General features: G+C 33.6%; 2 protein-coding genes across 5 annotated transcripts; both read right to left on the minus strand.

The window, feature by feature from the left end:
• Positions 1-914: 914 nt before the first annotated feature.
• Positions 915-10,942, minus strand: LOC113846284 (ABC transporter A family member 7-like). Its single transcript, XM_027474366.1, has 18 exons — positions 10,814-10,942; positions 10,337-10,730; positions 10,137-10,222; positions 9,900-10,038; positions 9,170-9,289; positions 8,971-9,095; positions 8,290-8,448; positions 7,771-7,933; positions 7,575-7,700; positions 7,392-7,475; positions 4,821-5,179; positions 3,731-3,931; positions 3,260-3,369; positions 3,073-3,157; positions 2,184-2,312; positions 1,986-2,091; positions 1,743-1,831; positions 915-1,235 (listed from the first exon to the last, which is right to left on the minus strand). Exons 1-18 carry the CDS (start codon positions 10,883-10,885, stop codon positions 936-938), a joined length of 2,847 nt encoding a protein of 948 aa, XP_027330167.1. The 5' UTR covers positions 10,886-10,942; the 3' UTR covers positions 915-935.
• A 2,008-nt stretch (positions 10,943-12,950) lies between these two features.
• LOC113846252 (protein IQ-DOMAIN 31) lies at positions 12,951-20,349 on the minus strand. Of its 4 annotated transcripts, none has more exons than XM_027474296.1 (8): positions 20,240-20,349; positions 20,052-20,091; positions 18,576-18,673; positions 17,816-18,073; positions 16,872-17,075; positions 16,166-16,240; positions 13,748-14,846; positions 12,951-13,420 (listed from the first exon to the last, which is right to left on the minus strand). In XM_027474296.1, exons 3-8 carry the CDS (start codon positions 18,657-18,659, stop codon positions 13,389-13,391), a joined length of 1,752 nt encoding a protein of 583 aa, XP_027330097.1. In that variant the 5' UTR covers positions 18,660-18,673; positions 20,052-20,091; positions 20,240-20,349; the 3' UTR covers positions 12,951-13,388. The 4 variants fall into 4 exon arrangements, with proteins under 4 accessions (XP_027330097.1, XP_027330101.1, XP_027330100.1 ...); XM_027474300.1 differs by having other exon boundaries at positions 12,999-13,420; positions 17,816-18,070; XM_027474299.1 differs by lacking the exons at positions 20,052-20,091; positions 20,240-20,349 and adding an exon at positions 19,685-19,690 and having other exon boundaries at positions 12,999-13,420.
• Between the last annotated feature and the right edge of the window lie 1,560 nt (positions 20,350-21,909).

Genomic DNA, 21,909 nt, shown 5'->3' on the forward strand with positions numbered 1-21,909 from the left:
TCTTGTACCACGCCCTGCGCCCTGCTCCTGCTGTCTTTATATATTAAGGCGCGCATGATATTCACCTTAATTCAATGCTTTTTTTAACAAATTCTTATGATTTGTAATTTTTTATATAAATTAAGAAACCATGTCGATTATAAATTAATTTTATAACCTTTTCACATTCTCCTATCAATGTTCTATAGTAAAATTAACTAAATAATAAGATACTTGTATATTAAATTTTGAAAGTTTTTTTTTTCGTATATCATGATCGATTATGTATTAGTTTTATTTTTATAATTTTTTACTTATTTAATTTTTATTAATAAATGAATATAAAATTTATACATAATTAAAAAAATTTATCATATTTTTTATAATTTTTTAATAATTAATACTTATTTAGTAAATAATATTTAATAAATAACATATTAATTAAGCAAAATTTATGTTTTCATCCTCTACTTTTAAAAAAATTTCAATGTCATCCTCTAATTTGATTTAATTATTTTTATCCTTAAATTTTATAAATGGTTTAAATAAGTCATTTTATGTTCTATTTTGTTATTATTGCACTAATAATTAATAATTGATTATAAAATTAAATTTAAGTTAAAAATATTGTTGAAATTTTTTAGCCCTTAAAGCCGTGACTCTAACCCTGATTCAAGTGAATTTTTTGACCCATAGAACTTTTGATTTATGGAACTTGTTACAACCGAGCTAATTGAAATTTTTGACAGCTCCATTCTTCAGTAGAAAAATCACTCAAACGCTTGCATTTGTAAAGACCAATCTCGCAATAAGGAAGAGCTAGGATTAATGGATAAATACAATATTCATAGACCACTCTGCATAAGTGGCCACTAGCTACTACCCGGACCAGATTATAATAAACCCGCATACACTAGCAGTTTTTATACACCTTCTTGTGTATGCTAATTATGAGTTTATGACAAGGAGTCAAAAGCCCGAGCCTCGCGTGCTACCTTAATGAAGACATCTTCCAATGTGGTGTCAACTAAACCCCATGCAAAAATAGTGAATTTTCTCTTTGCAGCGTCAACAGCTTGGAATACATTGGCTATTCTAACATCCTCTTTTGGCAGCTCAAACTTCTGGGTCCCAGAGAGATGATATATCTTGTTGGCATTTGGGGTGAGTTGCTGCACCAGGCTCTCCACATCTCTTTCATGATCCGAAGATGATGTCATTGTGAACACGTAAGTTCCTCCATATCTTGCTTTCAGCTATGAGAAACCAACATACGTAGCAAGTCTCAACAAAAAACTCAAAGTCTACATGGGCATTTTTGGAACTTCACATTAAATGAACAAACAGAGAAATAGTATGATCAGCAAAGAATTTTGGAGTTGCATTCAAAGCTGCATCCGTGAACCATGTAATGACAAATAAAGTGAAATGTTTTTTGTAATCTATGCCCATAAATTGCACGTAACATAACTAGACTTATTTCAGATAAACTTCTTAATAAATACTTATAAAAAAAGAAAATAAAGAGAAGTTGGATGAAAAACTTCTAAGAAGGTTCAACTTCATAACTTGATTTTTAACTTATAGGAAATGTTTGATGTATTTTACCTAATTATATTTTTACTATAAGTATTTATTGAGAAATTTATCCAAACTATACCCTAATTCAGTTGTCATGCTCAAGGTCACAAGCTATCCAAACCCGTTTAACAGATTTATTTTGCAATAGATTTTGATACAGCAAATCACTTAAGCAAGTTTACCTCCTTTGGATTTCCTACGCACTGCAAGCTACCATTTACAAATATTCCTAATCGATCACATAAGGCCTCTGCTTCTTCCATGGAATGTGCTGAGAGCATAAAACCAAGATATATCAATATATATGTGGAGACGAGAGAAAGAGAGCAAAACATTTGCGTTGTTGTGAGACAAAAACAGATAAGCATAGACAAGAAGCAATAATGTTCTTTGAAATCAAAATCCATAAAAGAGTGAGAGAATACTTGTGAGAATGATTGCCCGGCTCTGTTTTGCACGCTTGATAACAGTCCATAAGCTTTTTCTTGAGGCAGGGTCTAACCCGGTACTAGGTTCATCCATGTAAACAACCTTAACAATTTGTTGTGCTTAGAGAGTAAGGAAACCTAACTTGAATCTTCTTTAAAGAAATGATGGGATTGGATTGAAAACAAAAAACCTACTCTGGGATCCCCAATCAATGAAATTGCAACACTAAGCCTCCTCTTCATCCCTCCACTGTATTTTCCAGCTTGTTTATCAGCAACTCCTCCATGAAAAAGGTTTAAACTCTTCAAAGATTCTTCTACTGCCTGCAGCAATAGATTTGTTGGTAGCTAAATATTACTCAAGTATTCCCTGCCAAATAATAGCTAAGTAGAAAGTTATTTAAATTTTATCAACATTATACACTGCAATCATCCTCTATAGATCCAGCTTTAAACAGAAAATAAGCAATAAATGATAGTTGAGAATGTGCTGTGGAAGCACCTTAACTCTAGTGTATAATTCATTAAGACTTCAAGCTGATAACCAACTAAGGACCTCAACTTAATAGAAAAAGTATTTGGATCATACATTAAATATAAAAAATAAAAAATAAAAAGTTAAGTCATATATGTCGTGTTCTGCTCATGTTATAAACTATTTTCATTTATCAAGTTATATGTTTTTGTCTTTTCAACATTTTTAAAATAAAGTTGAGATTCTTATTTCGTGATGATAAAAATTTAGTCCCTCAATCGGTTATTATAAAAGAAGATTAGATCCTCAAATAAAACTTCATTCAATAACTAGAACAGCTCTGAAGATATCGACAAACTCATAGTCCCCCTAGAATGATGTTCCACACACTTTTGTTATCTTATTATGTCATACCATGATTATAAAGTACTAATACCAAATTTTTAAATACCTCAGAAACAAATAAGCACAAGGACTGACCTCCGACTAACCTAAAACTATACTAAATATTTTGGGAAATAAAAGGGTAGTACCACTTAACACTTCTAAGTCCTAACATGGTAAGACTACTTACACGATGATAATAATCTTGATATTCTAACAACTTACTTGTGTCAGGGCTGAATCTTTAAGATTTTTTAGTCTGCCATAAAAAAGTAGGTGCTCTCTACCTGTCAAACTTTCCCACAGCAAGCTACAATATAAAAAGTGAGAAATATTTGGAAAACATTTTTCAGTTGTTACAAGTTTTATTTCAGAAAAAGAGAACATAAAAATTGGAGAATTTCCAGCTTACTCATGCTGTGGGCACACACCCATGCAAGTATATATTCCATCCATATTAGTTCTTATGTCCAGGCCTTGAACAAATGCTGCGCCAGAGGTTGGCTTTGTCAGACCAATCATCTATAAGCATACAAAACCTGATTAGATATATGAATTAAGGAGAAAACCATTCACAGAAAGAAACATGATTCATGGAATTCTTGTAGAATTTCATAACATAGTGAATTGAGTACATTACAGGTCTATATCTCCTTGTATATAAACCAATTATCACTTTGATTCATTCAGAAAGGATAGATTTCTTAATGTATTTTCAATGTTATTCCTTTCTATTAGGTGAACTCCGACAACTCAAAGGAACCTTCAGCCTTTTCTTTTCTTTCTTTTTTTTTTTTTTTGCGGGGGGGGGGGGAGGAGGTGGGGAAGAATGAAAGTAAATTCTAATGTATATATTGGTAGAAAAAAATAAATTTTAACTGACCATACTGATGAAAGAAGTCTTCCCAGCCCCATTGGGACCAAGCATACCAAAGCATTCCCCTTGAGGCACGGAAAGGAACAACCCTCTCACTGCAAATTTATCTGGATTTCCATCCCTCCCTGGATACACTTTTTTGAGGTCATCACATACAATACCCTGATTAATGTTTGGTTCAAGTAGCAGTTGTTTCACCTTCTCCTTCTGAAGAGAAAAAGAAGAAAGCATTTAACACATTATGCATGTAACTAAGTTAGATATTGAGTGTAACCAAACTTGCAACACGTACATGAGGTCTTTCAGAGAAAATATAAGGTTACATAATTTAAATTTATGTGACAAATACAAACTAAGTCAAACACAAACCTTCGTGTTACATTTTTCCCCCATTACAAATCATTAGACTATATGAAAAATACCCAACAATATCTTGATTGTATCTGGGATTAATTTAGATTTTTCTAGGATTAGTTTCAAATTTAATTTAATTAGGATTAGAAGTCTTCTATTAATATAAATAGAACTTAATATTTTGTCTTTCGTATCATGTCACTCACATCGTAACACCTAACAGATCATGCCATATTAAGTCAATATCAATTTTAGAATATTCAAACTTTATTCTCCCTTTTTCCTCCCTCAATACCTTAATCCTCATAATCTGAACATAAATATAACTCCCTCAATACCTTAATTCTCATAATCTGAACATAAATATAACTTTAGTAAACAGACAGAGATTGTAATTGAAACGGAAGTTATTTGTTCCTTAATCCATGCCTAAGTTCCACTTAGTTGTATAAAGTTATTGAAGTGTTATGCATTCCAATACTACTCGTCATTAAGGCAGCACCATTACATAGAACCAGTATGGCAATATGTGAAATGCACCTTCAGATAGACCTTACTTTACTCAATTTCATAATCCAATAGGTGAACACAGAATATGAGTACATTATTCAATATTAAGTGAAATTCACCTCTTGAATGATATCAGATTTCTCCAATATGGAAATATGTGAAATGCACCTTCTGATAGACCTTACTTTAACAAAGAATATCAGTACATTATTCAATATTAAGTAAAATTCACCTCTTGGATGATATCAGATTTCTCTATCTGAGATAAAACTTTCGATCCCTGCTTTTCACTACTGAGCTTCTGGAAAGAAGGAGGCTTTTTCTGAAATCGTTTCAAGAAGAAAAAAGGACTTTTTCTGCTTCTTGATAACAATACTTGATCAATGTAAAAGGCCGCAAAAAGCAATACAATCCACTCAGCAAACATGATGATTAAGACCTCCTTCATGCCATTGGTGCTATTGCTCAGATCCTGCCACTGCATACCATTAGTCCCCAAAGTACTCCCATTAAAGGAAAATTGTGCAAACTCATATAATCCACGATATAAAGCAAACCCAGGATACAACTCCATAACAATGATCCACCCTCCTGAAGAAATAGCATAGGAAATCAACAGGCTAGAAGATTAGAAACTTCCAACACATCAACATATAATTAGTATAAATATGACAAATGTGAAATCCAAGTACAGCATAAGTGATCATATCAATCCATTATTTTCAATCCACAGATAATCAAATAATTTCTGAATTTGGTAGTGATATAGTATATTGCCCTCCAATTCAGCAATGCAACTTCAAATGCCAACTCATTTTGTTCTGATAGGACCATAGCAAGATTGAGAGACAAAGAAAGATTAAGGGGGGAGAGAGAAAGTTTTCTGTCATTGAAACAAAAAAATCAAGACTAGCTCCTCTAAGGGTTCCCTTTTTACACCAGAGCAATGGCTTGATCCTGAACTTTTACCAGAAAATGCTTCCCCCACTGGCTCAATTTACCCCTCTTAACCGCTCAAGTTTTAACTGTCTTTTTTATTCATTCTAGAGTACACTCCAAGTTTTGCTCCCCTTCTTGTTATTTACATCACTAACATGTTCACTCTTATATATCAATTCAGAGAAACATTTCATTATTATAAAGGTAAAAAAGACTGGCTCTTCTCATTTCAACCAAAACCAATTCATTACTCCACGTCTTCCTTCTGCTCCAATTATTGTTTATTGGTTTAAATAAACAAGGGCTCACAGAATCACAAATAAATTCAAAGAACTTTAATTTTTGGACAAACAGGATCTTAGGACAAGAGTGGATGGACAAGGCAACCAAGAGAGGGCAGACTTGAGGAGTGTTGCCACAGTTGTCTGCAACAAGAGAGGTGAGACTTGAGGAGTTCCTGTTGATGGTGTTTGGTTGCACTTGGCCAGTGGCAATGATGTTCTAGTTGCTTGTCTGTCTCAGTTTGGTCATGTTAGAAGTTCTGAGAGTAATTTTGTGGAATTTGTGTGAAGATTATTGTTATAGGTTTCCTTCTGTTGCTGTCAAGGGCTTGTAGAGTAAAGACTTTGGACACTAGTGAAGCACCGAGTGTTGCTGGGTGGTACTAGATTTGACTTTGTTTTGTAGATCAGTTTGGCTGTCGAGTCACTGAGGAGAAAAGTCAAAAACTCCATGATGTTTGCTAGTAATGTGTGCTGATGAGAAGCAAGGAGTTATCTACAAGAGACCACTGTTGTTGACAGAATTTGTGATTCAGGGGTAGTACCTGTTGCCTTACATAGCACTTGGTTGGAGTAATGGATGGGATGGGAGGGATTTTTAGAAACATCTCTTGTTTGGTTCAAAATTTTGGAGGGGAAGAGAGGGAAATGGAGGGGCCAAAATCCTTCCTCAATCAATTTTGACTCCCCCATAAAATTGGAAGATTTAGAGGAGAGAAATTTCTACACTAACTAGACTAAATTGAACTTGACTTAGACTTGTTTATTTTAAGGATTCCCTCCATTTAAATCTCTTCCCTGCTCCCCCCCATTCCCTCCATTTCAATTATGGGTTTGCTACTTGTAACAAGCTTAAATTTTGCAAACTTAAGCTTTGGAGCATAAATTGTTATTAGTCATTAGTCAGCTTGGACTATAGTACTAGTCCAAGTATAAAGAGGTGCATTCAATTCTGTGTTTGCGTATTATTACTTACTGTCAATCTCATAATACAATGTTAACACATTCTCTCCTTTTCTTTGTCCTTGTCTAAAACCCTAAAATTCCAACACAGAAACTACTTCAACAAAAGTTATCCCTAGGAGAATTTAATAATAAATTGTTGCTTTCAATATGACAAAAGTGTCTCATTAGAATAAATAAACTACAGCCTTCCACCTAAATTTGAATTGATTTGGTTCTGATCACATGAACAATTTCCTTTCCATGACTAGTGGGACAAGAACAGGTTGAGAAAGTGGAGAGAAAACTAGGTGTCAGTTTATGTGTCACATTCAACATTTTTTCAATTTACTTATTCCCTTAAGAGAATAATAAAATTATTAATGAGAATGTGAACATGATATTGATATTAGTAACGTCAACAATGTTATCCAGCAGCCATTCAGATAATTTTGCCATTGTACCCAAAGGATCCATACAAAGATGGTTTCTTTAATACTAGCACATAAAACTATACATGAAAACCATAACTATAACCCAGGACAGATATCATTCCTCGGTCATTTAACTTACTTGGAATAGTAATATGCCCATTAATATGAACTACATAAAAAGTAGTTATCATCAAACCGGTAACTTACTTGGAAATGATGTATTTTGAACAAAGAATTGGAAAAGAAATCCAGCTAATAACCCAGTTCCAAAGACCCCTATATATGCAGTTACTGCAATTATCAAGAACACAAGACAGTAATCAGATCTAAGAAAATAAAATAGAAATATGCCCATTAATATAAACTACATAAAAGTAGTTATCCTCAAACCTGTAGCAGTCTTAACATTTGAAAATATGGAAGCCGCCAGAAATGCCAGTGCAATTTGTAAGTTTACATAGATGAAATAAAACACAAATTGGATGCTGTAGTCATTCAATGTGAAGAATTTTAATCCTGAAATTAAATTCAGCAGCATTAAAGAAAGTGCCTAGAAGAGGAAACAGTTAATGGTTATATTTCTTACCTAAGAGTGAGCCAAATATTACGAAACACAACATGTAGATCACTGATATGGCAAGAAAATAACCATATGAAATCATCCAATATGGCCCATCACCTAGACCGTGCATTTTCATCATGATTCTTAATTTTTGTTGCTTCTCATATACTAGTGATGTCAGAACAACCTACATAAAAACACATAGAGCTTATCATGTTGAACACCAGGTAAATGTACTTGAAAATATATTCTGTTGTGTTTACATAGAAAAATTAGATGTTAGATATGATTGTTGACTTTAAACCTGAGTAGAGTATTGCTCGTGTGAAAGAAACATCCAAAAAGAAGGTTTACACAGTTGCAAAAATTTGAAATATACAGGACAAAACAAGAATGTGACTCCTATTTAAAAAATCAAAATTAAAAATAGCAGCCCATTCTGCAATAAATGGCAGTATTTTCTCATTGCTGTTAACTTCTCTTTTATACACACAACACAATTCGTAGCTCATATATTGGTGGTTTAAATACGACTTCACTTACAGGAAAAAGTTGCAGGATGACCCATGTAAAGAAGAGAGCACCTAGAAGAGAAGCTATCTCAATCCTAATTCGAGTCTCAGGCTTTGGCATTTCCTTTACAAACTCAAATAGCATTTTGGTTCCAGGTCCAAGCAGAAACTGCAGGTACGCATTTGATAGCTGCATGCAGGTAGATAATGTCAGTCCCCAGCAACAATCTGCCAGGTGCTGATAAATATAAGACCCAAATACTATTAAAATTAAAAAAGTGGGAAATGAATATTGATGGATATTACTATCATTATATTAGCTTAGTAAAATTTACTGATGCAATTAATTTTCAAATTTTCAATACTATAATTGAATACTGATGTGCATTATGAACATAGTTCCACTTACTTCTTCCATTCAAATTATTCATTTAAAAATGGTAATGGCTAAGCAAGTTTTTTCTTTAGAAAGTATGTAGTTGAGTAGTCCAAATGTATTCCATCAATAATAAAACAAGTATGTGTTCTGATGTTAAAGTTAATATTTTAATATAAAAGGTTGATAGAATAGTAGCACAGGCTAGCAGGTCACATGTTCTTATTTTATAACCTGAGATTGATCTTTCTGTTTCATTATGTTGCATACATGATACATGGTTAGGATAACAGCAAGGAAGATGCAACAAATAAAACAAGATTAAGATATATATACCAGATTTACAGAGCGAGGAATTCGCGTCAAAGCAATAGGGCCATATCTGGTGTCTCGCTTGTAGGTTGAGTTGTACCATATGCTAACATTATATCCATTCCTGTTTGAATTTAGAAAATCAAAAGCTGGAAAAACAATAAAAAAAGTAAGTTAGTCTTCCCACACATTTCTTAAATTGAAACATAATGATATCCAGTACCTGAAACTATCTCATTGGCTTGTCCTTCTGTGTTACCTCTTAGATAACCTTTATACAGCTCACTATTGATCTCAGAAGAACTATTACGCCATAAACGTAAACCCTGAGCACATCTGACCTCTAGATTCAATGGAAATAAATTCAATTAATAACAGTACTCTGTGTCAGAAGCAGGCCCTGGTCATATATCTAAGGCAGAAACAAGATTTTATATATAAAACACCAATGTACTCCATGCAAATACATTCGAATAATTTCTTGGTGCACTTGTTGAGTAAAAATGAACATAAAATTAATATCATTATGCAAGTATTTCAAATGCAACAACACAAAGGTTACACTTATGATTTAAAGCTGAACCTTACATATTTTTTTTTAAAACTCCATTTGATGATTCCCTAGCTTTTCAAAACTTGCACGAACATTTAAGTTCAAGTCAAATAGCCACATTAATAAAATAGTCACAAACAGAACTCTACCAACCACCTTAAGAAAAAGAGGAAACAAAAGTTTTGAAAAAGGCATAGTAACAAGTCTGCATCTAAATATTCTCCGACAGTCCACATCATATGCAAGCATACCCCAAGCTAGCACAGCCATCAATAATGACGACTAAGATTGTAAACTTCCATAATAAAATAGCCATAAGCATGCCCAGCAATGTCTACTGACCCAAGTGCCTGTTATCACATTTTACACAGTACATTGCCAATTCAAGGACGTTCCATACCTAGCTGCATGTCTCCTACCGGGAAGGAAAAGGAGGGTCCAAAACTCCCCATGCACTGATTTTGTACATAATAAATGGGAAGACCCGAAGAAAAGGCAGGTTCAAAGTAATTGTTGCTCCCAGGCCTCGATTCAGATCCCTACGTATCATTTTCACAGCACCAACAAACAAAATCCACAAAAATAAATAAAATTCGAAACCTAACAAACAAACACGCATGCAAAGCATCAAACTCACCAGAACATTCATCGCCAAACTACCCATGATATCACTACCAGACTCATTCATACTCAATGCACTCGGGAACATATTTGCAGACACACCTGAACAAAAAAAAGAAAAAGAAAAAAAGAACCGAGTAAACACAGCATGAATAATAAAACATTCACATTAACAGCACGGTGAAGCAATTGATCCGTGCATGTTATAAGTTATACTTTCTGCGAAAGAGTGATTGTCTGCGGTGAAGAGCATAGTAAGAGGACACAAGCCGGTTTTCCGGCACGACGCATCGGGCAAATCTGAAAAGGGAATAAAAGCGGTTCTCAAGGCGCGGTTCAGAGGAGCGGGAAGTTGTAACAGCGGTGGCCATTCCGGTGGGTTAGGAATGGGACACGTGGCGGCTTGAGTTGAATCGGAATACTGGACCCCACAAACCTTCTCGGAATCGTCGCACTGTGCACCTTTCGTTCTGTCGTTTGCACAAACGCAGCCGCATTTGAACTCTGATGTGTCCAATTGCGCGTCGATCAAACGTTGAATGATAACAAGCAAAACGCAAAGGAGCAACGGGAACAGTATTAGCCGAACGTTGGTTTTCACGTTCCGTTTCTTCACAACCAAGAAAAGCGTGTCATGTAATGTAACAATTCAACAAGGCGGTGATAAATAAAACGATCATAATAATATGGAACCTGGAATATTAGATTCTTCCGAAGAAGAGCATTTGCTTGGGTACAGAAGCTCGCAGGAGCAGGATTCACCATTTTTTATTTTTCTTTTTCTTTGAGATTGCGTGCCAGGGACACGCAACCTTGCTATTGTTCGTAATCTATCTTCCGATTCTGCAGCCAAATTCCCGCATTCTTACCGTTATATAGCGCGTGCTTATTCCCTCGCCAACTCATCCCTTTAAATATTTGTTTTTTTGGATTTAATTTTAAGTGCGCTGCTTCTACTTACTGTGTAGTATGCACATAAATGCTAGGAATATATTCTTAATACATTAATTAAATATATTTAATATAGTTTTTAATAAATTCTATTTAATAATTAAGAATATATTTCTAACACTCTTTGCTAAATTTTCACCGTGGAACTTTTTTTAAATTTTTTACTGTGCTTTGGTTACTTCACATATGTTTTAATTTCTCTGTAATATCATGAATACACATTCAATTTTTTATTATTTTTTTATTTCTCTATAACCAGGATGGTACCTATATATTCCAAACTTGTCCCCACCTTTAGAATCAGAGAAGCTTAAAGCCGTTTGTTTTTAAAAGTCAGATTAATATTGGATGAATATATATATATGTTCGGATTAAATTGCAAGCGAAGACAATAGAATTACAACTTTCTATAAGGAATCAAACAAATGATATTAATTTTCTACCACAAAATTGCCTTCTAATTTTCTCAAGAAAAATATACTGTATTACTGTTCCCATCAATCGTTGGACATTCTAGGGAAACCATTTTTTTGGGTCAAGTACAGAAACCATTGACAAGCAATTAAATGCAACACTATCTCAAATCAGGAATGAAAAACAAAAGATATCGGAAGAAATTAATAAACTGCCCAAAAAGGATTTTTATTACCACGAATTGATTATATTATTACCTAAAATTATGCATAATTAAGTATAAGATTCCAAATAGCAAAATTGCTAAATAAACGTTTATTAAAGTATTTGTTCGGAAGCTACAACCATCCTTTTTTTAGGAAAATTGAAAAAATTTGATGATAGTATTTATAAAGTCACGATCAAATAATTCATCATATAAATTTCGTTTCGGATTTAGATTGTAATAATATTTACCTTTGCTTTCTGTACACGCACCCACACACTTTTTTCTAGACAGGACGCAAGTAGGTAACCAGCGTAAGTGCAATATACGACCCAGGCCTGTTTAATGGAACTAATTATGCAACGAAGCACGAAAAAAAGAAGGCAAGAAGATAAGGCTTAAATAAAGGAAAAAAGTAAGTTCATGATTATTTGTAAAGAACATTGTTATTGCAACATCAAAACAAAGCTACTTCTTTTCAAGACAATAAAATTAATAAGCTTAAATCATGATTGAGTTCAGCTTTCAATCCTTCATCTATATGACAAAACTAACTCTCTCAGTAAATATTTATCTTCTTACACACAAGACCTAAACTCGAAACTTCTTAATCTTGTATAATTATTTTACTAAATTTAAAAATTATGTCAAACTTAGGATAAAAAAAAGGATTAAAATATTCAATGTCAAATAATATATGAAAAACAAAAAAAATATATTTTAATTGTAACATTGAAGTTGTCAAAAAGAAAGTTGCAAATTTTTTAATTTAAAATAAAATGTAAAGATTTCATTAATAAACTTTAGACAAACAAAAATTGAAAATAATTTAATAAAAAACTAGAATAAAATAGCGGTTTGAAAGTTTGAAATAAATACCAATTAACGAAATGATTTGATTGTATCAGTTAAAAAAATAGCCAAAAAAGGTATTGAAAGATAATCTTATCTGAGAGACCAGAAGTCTAATAAGTCTAATACAATTGTGGAAATCCTATGAAATGTATGTAATTCTTAAAATGTATGATCCAAGGGCATTCCTCGACGTCCCATTACATTTTTCCACACACACGCCAACGCACTCTTTCTATTTATAACATCAAACATTTAACACGAAAGCGAACACAAACAGAAACTTTCAAAGATTTTCTCATCCTAGGCTGGTGAGAAGTCAGCATTACAAGATGCTCCATCCTTGACGATAGGTTGTTGAAATGCCAAAAATTAACATGCAGTATTAAGAACTGATTTTAATTTACTAAAAAGGTGGCATATTTTATTAAAAAAACATTTATTAGAGAATATAAAAGTATAATAAATATCCTCTTTTTAATAGAAGTCTCGCATGAGCATGTTCACGTTGCCAGACCACATTACAGGTCGAAACACACAACTTTTTTGTAAAGCGTGCGAAGGTGGTGTCAGTGATCATACACACGATGGGGAAAAAACACAATATGGACAGCCTAGAAATTATGCCGAAAACAAACACGATTAAACTTGGGTATAGTTGCAGCATGCAAGACTAGAAACCTATAATGTACAAATCACCCTTCAAAGCCCAAAATGCAGCAAATGAAGAAAAAACCTGATCAAGCACACCTCCTATCAATTCAACAATTTTCATCAAAGAAACATATAAACCACACGACTTCCAACCTCCTCATCCTCAACTCCCGAACACTAGTCTTCCTCAAATTACCTCCTCCACTCTGCTTGAATGACCTTTCCTGCAAGATGAACATACCATTTGGTGATTATCAATCAAAGTAAAGAAAAGACATGCGCAAGAATATAGCTGATTCGAATTGAAATTAGATGTCCCCTTCTACCAAGTTGTACTGTATCAGTTTTGGAATGTGCAACTAGAATTGAATATTTTATTTCGGCATGATTAGGATAACATTTGTCCCAATACAGAAAGCAGACGTTACTCTAATCTGGCAATTCAGCTAACAGTAATTTTAAATAGGTGAAACTATCATGTGATATTTTTAAACCATTATATTTTTTTAGCGAATCTTTCAAACCACCACATAGGAAGAATTATATCATACCATTCCCATCTTTAGAAGATGACACAGCTCTGTCACTCTTCTGGCCCCCTTTGCCACTTGCTTGAACGGGTCTCTGTGTCCTAGGTGAATGCGAACTAATTTTGCTGTTAGTTGAAGATGGCAGAGAATGCCGTCGTGTATGGTTGGTTCGTTCACTTCCGTCTTGTCCAAATCTCGGGGATCCTTGTGCCCTCAACTTTGCCTTCGCAGATTCAGTTGCTGCCATATAACTCGGTAATGTTGGACTATTCTGTAAACCATTCTCTGCACGTTCCTGCTTTGCTACAACTGAGGTTTTTCGGTTTGGTTTCTGGTTTTCACTGCCTATTGGATCTTCCTTGTGACTCAAATCTCCATTTGTTAAGTGGGAATTTTCATCTTTACAAGTAGGCTCTGGTATATCTATGGACTCATTTTTCACCTCATCAGAAATGTTTTTATCCTTACTTGTAATCTCTGTCAAGGGTTTCGATTCCACAGTCACTTGATAACTGCTTGGGGTGTCAGACACCTCCTTACTAACTGAAGGTCTAGGAGTAATTTCTATATCTGGCACACTGCAAATGGTTAATGTTGCTTCCTTCTTGCTCTTTTCATTAGAACTAATGACCTCTTGTTCTGAAATAGTAAGGCCTGAGGTAACTGTTGCCTTTTCAATATTCTGCTTCGGCATCTCAGCTTCAACTTCTGGCTGAACAGCATTCTCAACAACTGGGTTATGAACCTTTCTCAAGTTACGCTTAACCTTTTCAAGCTCACTTTGTGGATTTTCTTGCACAGGATCAGAGGGTTGGCTTGGAATTTTCCTTACACTTCGTTTTGGTTTCTCCAATTCAGGATTTGCTTGCGCTGGGACTGAGTCAAGACTTGCAGTAGCAGGCTTCCTGTGGGTACGTTTTGACTTGCTCATTTGAGTATCTCCAATTGAGACATTACCATGCTTTCTCTGAGACTTCATATCCCGAATTTTCTTGGGTTGAGGAACTGGTTTCCAAAAGCGAGACACTGACCAGCGCTCCAACCAACTTAGGACAGAATTTGGATCACCAGGAACATATTGCAACCGCAATGCCATTATTGTAGTTGATGAAGTAAGAAGCTGAAACAAAAAACCAACATTTTCACAAGCCCAATTTAATTTACACATCAAAATGACAAACTGTAAAAGAAATATGCTCTCCTGATAATTGATGCAGCAAAACATAAGTTAAAAGGAGAACTTCATATCCACCCTTAAATTTAGCAAGATCACCATATAACTAAAATCATGGCAGAAAATCCCTTATTTTCTCACTTTCAAGGAGCCTTATCAAAGTGAAAATTCTTTGTTTTCAGATTTCACAAACTCAAAAATCGCAACAGTTGACCAATATTGCACACAATCCCATTTAGAACAAATACAGTTTTGACACTTTAAGTTGCGTAATCATAGTAGCTTGATATGAATTCATCCACCTTTTACATGATTACGCCTCAGAAGAATTTATTTCCATTACCCTTCCTGTGATAACTGATAAATGCCAAGTGTTTTGATCACAAAACTAGCAGATAGTAAATAGCTGCCCATGCAAATAAAATTGAGAACACACACCCTCTGGTAACAACTAATTGATTTTACAATCATGCCATCTGATTTAATTATTTTAATTTGGGCTTTCTGAAAATTTTGATATATTTAAGAATGTGTTTGCATTTCCCATCGATAAAGAGATAAACAAACAAGTCTTTGACATAACACTAGTGTTTCATGGGATACCTAAGAACCACAAACTTCATAAAATGCAGTAACTTCAAAACTATGAGCCCCAGCCTGCTACATTCAAGCAAAACCTTTGGTTCCTTTTATTTTAAACAATGTTGAGTCATGTAATACAAAATTGTTCTGAACAACACATATTGGGTGGGAGAATGGAAATGACAGGCCTCGCATAACCATTTTCAGGCCCAACTTCATGGTTGATACAATAAAGCTTGAATAGTCAACGCTACACTTCTACAAATAAAATAGATGCCATTTGAAATCCTGATTCCTGAAGTACCACAAAAAGAAAATATAGATCCTAGGCCTATACTTGAAATCCTGTGGTTCAGGACTCAGAAAGTTACAGTTATTAAGCAATCATTTTTATGCATGATAGCTCGTTAAGTATAAAATGAACAAAAGATACAGTTAGCTGATGAAATCAATTGCATTAGTGCAGCAAAAATTACAATTTTCTTGGAATTAATCCCTGTTGAGAGAAATTAACAGGGTTGTGGTACTGTGTCTCTCTCACACTGCAGTTTTCTCACTATGGAGATTCATATTCTTACGTCAAAAAAATTATACCACTGTTGGTTCAAGGATGAAACCTATCCAGAATAAGTGGCCAGATATAAGAAATAAATTTATTACATGCATGGTGTAATGGAAGTTACCTTGCGAATGAAAGCATTTGCTGACAGCTTCATTATTTTAGTGGATATAGAAATTGGCTTGAGAAGTTTGGCATCCTAAAGGCACAACACATGTAGAAAGAAAATCATTAGCAGTAGCAGTGGTTGAAAAATATTACCATTGCAATCTCCCCCTCTTACTGATCCCTGATTTTTAGACATTCATAAACTTGAAGCAGTTTAACAATACCAAACTGATGAACCCCACAACCAGAAGACATTCATTAGAACTTTCACAAATTGTTTGATAAATAGAAATTATCTAATTGCAGCAACATTTCATAGGGTACATTAAGTAGTTTAAAGAAAGTATTCGACCAACTAGTATGATTAGGATGAAGTACTGGACCAAAAGAGACCCTTCAATTCTTGTAGTAGTGAATAGTTCAAAATAAACACATTTAATATACAGTAAGTCCTCATTTTTAATGTGATACAGCTCAGCAAGATTTTCTCATATTTAATAGAACCATTTAGCCCTAATTTGACCAAGATAATCAGGTAAATAAATTCACATATATCTCGCCCCCCCCCCCCCATCCAAATCAGAAGGATAATACTACCAAGATGATCCAGGCACATTTATCACTTGCATGTTTTTCCCAGAAAGGTTTAAGCAGAACAACACCAATCATAATATGACAAACTAATGATAATTTACAGAGCACTCAGTTTTTGAAAAAATTACCAGAGGCTTCAATATATTGCACTTCACATGGATTTCAAATCCAACATTAGATTGTCTAACTCTTCCTCCCCGAACGAGTGCTTGAAACTTCACAATACAATAGATAGAGCATAATGTAGCAACAGCTTGCCTCCTAACCAAGTGCCCACGAATGAGTGCTTGCAACCTTATTATGCCTCTTAGGGCCCTAAATGCTCTCCGAGCCTTCATGAAAGACACTGACATCAGTTGAGGAATAATACCAAACATTACAGCTTACAAGAACTCATACAATCAAAACTCAACAGAGATAGTTAAGAAACAGTTTATATGTCAACCTTTCGTGGACATATTTATCAAGTGCCAATTTATCAGAGACAGAAGCAAGGAAGAACTTGAGACAGTAACAAACTTACTGATGAAATATGGTTTTCTATACAGTCTGTCATAACAGCAGGAACGACCAAACCAGGTAAACTTGAACTCCATTGAGAAAAAATTACAGAAATAATCTTAACATGAAAGATATAATTAACTCTGCTTATTTCAGAAAAAAATGAATGAAGTTGTCACATTGATTTGACAAATAAACATGTCAGATTTTCAGATAAATTTAATAAAATAAGATCCCAAATTGAGAAAGAACACAGGGAGGGGGCAAGACAAATTATAAAAGTGTAGGGATTATAACTCTAAATACCACATTAAGCTTCAATGCCGAGCTCTAATAACATTAAATCCTCTAAACTTCTTGGTTTCTTGATCCACCAAAGCCTCCACATCAGATGTTAACAGAATTAACTTACAACCATAACAGAAAATCAACTCCATGCACTTATCCTTTTGCAGTATACATCTAAATACCTTTTTAATGTTTACAGTTCAATTTCTTTTCACACTAAAAGACAATCATAAATTACACTATGAAGTATTGTACTATTTCTATTTAACAGTGAGTTGCATACCAAATAACCCCTGAAAGCAGCCTGTGCCTTTGTTGCTGCTTCCTCCAGCTGAATTTTCTCTGGATCAAGTGCTGCATCTTGATGAACAGATCCCACTATGTTTATTTCTTGATTTTCAGGTAAACCATTTTCTGCTTCTTTATTATCCAGCTCTAGGTCTTCCTCGTGTCTGGCAATAGTATTGGAGGTTGGTTCTAAAGCCAAACCAGTTTCAGACACATTGGAAGTAATTACTCCTTCTTTTTGGTTAACAAGCTTCTAAATGAAATTATAATAAACTAAGTCAGGTATTTCATTACAGAAGGGAAAGATCACATCAAAATACTTTCATTTATTAGATAGAAATGATACTGTTAAAAAAATTAATAATGTAACAGAATTTACAACCCCAAGAACAATTGCCATGCGCAATCTTAGGTTGTTTACAAATGTTGCTAACAAGCTCAGCACAGTGCAAAAAATATATCAGTCAAAGTTTAGTCCCATGACAACAGCACCAAACCAAAATGTATCATTTATTGGAGAACAGAATCTGTGTTCTCTTTTTCTTCCCTTCATTCTCTTTATCCATGAAAAATTTGATTAACACTTCTGATGATGCCATTTGGGTTAAAATTTAAAGAGTAACTATAGAGTTGTTATTTGTCTCATGTAACCAGTGATGCAATTTGAAAGAATACTTGTGACCACATTCATGTAATATCAATATAATCTAACATTGAACAGAGTTGTGATGATGCCTTAACCATCGTAACATTACCTCTCTTCCTTTTGAAATATTTGATTTGGATGACTTTTTCCCGAAAAGTACAGTTTTGATCCATTTTCCTGGTGATTTCCCCATTGTAAGACCAGGACCTGTAACATAACAAAGTAAAACTAATCTTTAAATTGAATCCCACGATTATTGTTTCAGATTAGTAAATTTGTAAGTAGCAAATTATTAAACAGCATATACAAAAATAAAACAAAATAAAATAAAAACACTCAATCCTGAAAACATCCAAGATGTCTGCTTGGTTGCTTAACAAGATCACCAAATTCAAATAACTTTAGTTACTGCAACTAAAAAAAATGTGAACTGTTCAGTCGCTTTAGGTAAGCAGGCATATGGGTGGGATAAATTATTGAAACTAGCATGAGCTCCATTGCTGGTCAACTAAACTATTCAGGAAAATAATCTGAGATTTTCAGATACGAAGACATGCTTTTAGGAGATCACAAGAAAGGAGATATCAGTAAATTTATAATATTTAAGCAATACCATATGAAAAATGTCAAAGATAATACAGAACTTAAAAATAATAGTTATAGGAGAATATAAATTTTATTTGTCCCATATAAAAAGTGCATCTGGTAATGGCATCTCATTCAGTTTAATAATGCTAAGAAAATAACTTGTAAACTAGTAACTACTTATTCCCTTTCGGAAAACTCTTGTGGGTGAAACGGAACCATAGCTTTTTCTTCCATGAGGATATTGTTAGTCTCAGAGAATAAATAGCTTTCCTTATCAGAAAAGAAAAATCCACAATAAATATATAATTAACAATAAAAAACAATTATTTCCTTGCCAAAGATCAACTTATCAACAACTTAGGATGACATAAATGATGACCAATCAACTATCAATAGTAAATAGACATCATGCACAATTAATAGCATCTTTTCTCTTATGCAATAATACAGCACCAAAAAATGGTATGATATCATATCACACATCCTTTTTAATATAATGCACCGTCACTCATTGACTTTTTCGTAACCACCACCGTAACCCCTCTACAAAAAAAAAAAAAAGGCGCTATGTATCACCGACAATAATAGCGTACGGAAATGAAATGATGAAACAAATCACAGGCAAATTACGTTTGATCTCTCAGACTCCAACCTGCTGAGTTTTGATTGAGCGCGACAAATCTAAACAAATTACAGCTTAGAAATAATCATTCAAGGAGATAGAAGCACAAAACATGGCCATTAAAATCTTTTACGCGGAATTTCACCAAACTAAAAATCTATTACGAGAAATGCCGCAATACCAGAGAATGTATTAACAGACAGCAAAATAAGGTTCAAAATCAAAATGAAGCACGTGGTGACCATGAAAGAAACCCTAGAATCCACAAGATCTGCTACAAGCATGAACTAGCAGACACAGAAAACTGCTTGGTCCATGAATCAGTGTCTAAAATTGGAGCTAACCAGCTAGAGTGAGGCTAGATCTGAGGATTACCTGACCAATGTGCAACCCCTTTACCTGAAATCTATCATTCCTGCGAACCAGAACCAAACCAAGAGATTACAAAATTAAAATAATTAATTTTTTTGTCATTTGTTTTGTTTTCTTTACGAGAACAAAAAGAGAAATATATAATAATACACTGAAGTGTAGTAGAGAGAGAACACAAGAAGGTTGTGTACCATGGAAGAGAAAGACAGAGAGAGAAAGTGAGAGATTGATCTAAAGCTGCATTACATAAATTTTGTGGTTCCTTTGTTTGTTGCTCTCTGTAAACTGTGCTAGCTGGTGGAGTGAAAATTTAAATAAAAAAAAAATTGTCTGAAACTGAAAAGCTTGGATAATTTCTTGGGAAATGGTGAGGTGTGATCAGTTCAAGTACATCCGTCTCTATCACCGTCCGATGCAATGTCTTGATGCAGTTCGAATCGTTGACCTCAGTAAATGGTCTAATCGAAGGGTGGATACGTGAGTTTGAGTTATACTCGATAACATATTAAAAAAACACGAAGTGGGTGTGATTAAAAGAGAGTTGTTTCTGGGAGTCCCAGCGCAGTTACTTCAAAACCAAGTGTTCCAGTTTCTTTAATCTTTATTCCAAAGCATAGCGAAATGACGCTTATGCCCCGCATCTTAACCTTTTTTCCACGAGCGGAGACGCGTTTGGAAGAAGTGAGCCGTTGATGAGAGATAGGGTGGATCGCAGAGGTGAAGATGAGAGCGCGTGGCGCAGGGTGAAATGGGTTTGCGTGGTGCAAGATACGGGAGCCACGCTGGCAGGAATACTAGTATGGGATATTGCGTTGTGTGTGCGACAAAGAGAAACACAGGGGATGTAGGCGACGGTAGTGTAGTCCAGTTACGGACCCCACCTTATTACTCTCCATAAACACTCCGTATTCATGCCGTTCTTGTATTTAACTACTGTCACCAATATCTGACCGGTTTTTATGTTTGTTTTTAACTATTAAAATTTAATAACATACATTAGTAATGTGTTTTTATAAATATTTATTATTGTTAATTTCTTATTTATTGCTCTAAATAACTCTTTAATCCTTATTCATAATTTTAAATTATATTTTATTTTAATAATTGACGCTGATCCTTAATATTTTTTTTTATTATGCGAGAAGTGACTTTAATTTTAATTATAAATATATCAACATATTGCTCAGTGTTGTCTTTTAACTGCTCATTAATGTTTTCTTTTTCATCTCATATTTTTTGCTTTCTTTTCATTAAATGTGTGTTTCTTAAGAAAACTATTAATTGCACTTGACATTACCTTCTTTAATCTACATGCTACTTAATATACTAACTTAATGTGTCACATACGTATTTAATTATAAGCAAAAATATATTTGAATGTGTTAAAAATTAAAATTATAAATAAAAAGCACATGAAACTTAAATTAAATCAATGTTTTAAAAAATATTAATTTTAATATTTAAATAATTATAAATTTATATTTATTTTAATGTTATAACTTACTTGTTAAATTTATATTTACAATATTTTAACTTAATTTTTAAATACACATTTACTCGTTATTGCTGTTTCAGTTATCTTTTATTCCATTAGAAGTGAAAGAAAGTAAACAAAAAAAAGAAGAAGGAAGAATTATAAAATAAGAAAATATGTATTATTGTTAATTTTATATTAAATATGTATAATAAACATTAAATATTGATATTTTATTTAAAAATATATATAAATATTATTTAATTTTTGAACTATTAAAAAATTACAACCGTTAATTTAAAATATATATGTATATATATATATATATATATATATATATACATATAATTTATTAACAGTGTGATAAGCACTTGTATCTTTAAAATT

Source organism: Abrus precatorius, unplaced genomic scaffold (assembly GCF_003935025.1).
Source record: "Abrus precatorius isolate BTA unplaced genomic scaffold, Abrus_2018 Scaffold8, whole genome shotgun sequence".
NCBI lineage: Eukaryota > Viridiplantae > Streptophyta > Magnoliopsida > Fabales > Fabaceae > Abrus > Abrus precatorius.

Excerpts from the sequence above, each read along its gene's own strand:
- LOC113846252 (XM_027474296.1), bottom strand. The coding sequence starts at position 18,659 with ATGGGGAAATCACCAGGAAAATGGATCAAAACTGTACTTTTCGGGAAA. Across the intron at positions 16,241-16,871 it reads GCAATATATTGAAGCCTCTG|GATGCCAAACTTCTCAAGCC; the intron begins GTAATTTTTTCA and ends TTGTGCCTTTAG. Across the intron at positions 14,847-16,165 it reads CAAATGCTTTCATTCGCAAG|CTTCTTACTTCATCAACTAC; the intron begins GTAACTTCCATT and ends TTTTTGTTTCAG.
- LOC113846284 (XM_027474366.1), bottom strand. The coding sequence starts at position 10,885 with ATGGTGAATCCTGCTCCTGCGAGCTTCTGTACCCAAGCAAATGCTCTT. Across the intron at positions 10,039-10,136 it reads GTTTGGCGATGAATGTTCTG|GGATCTGAATCGAGGCCTGG; the intron begins GTGAGTTTGATG and ends AATGATACGTAG. Across the intron at positions 5,180-7,391 it reads TCAAAATACATCATTTCCAA|GAGGGTGGATCATTGTTATG; the intron begins GTAAGTTACCGG and ends CTATTTCTTCAG.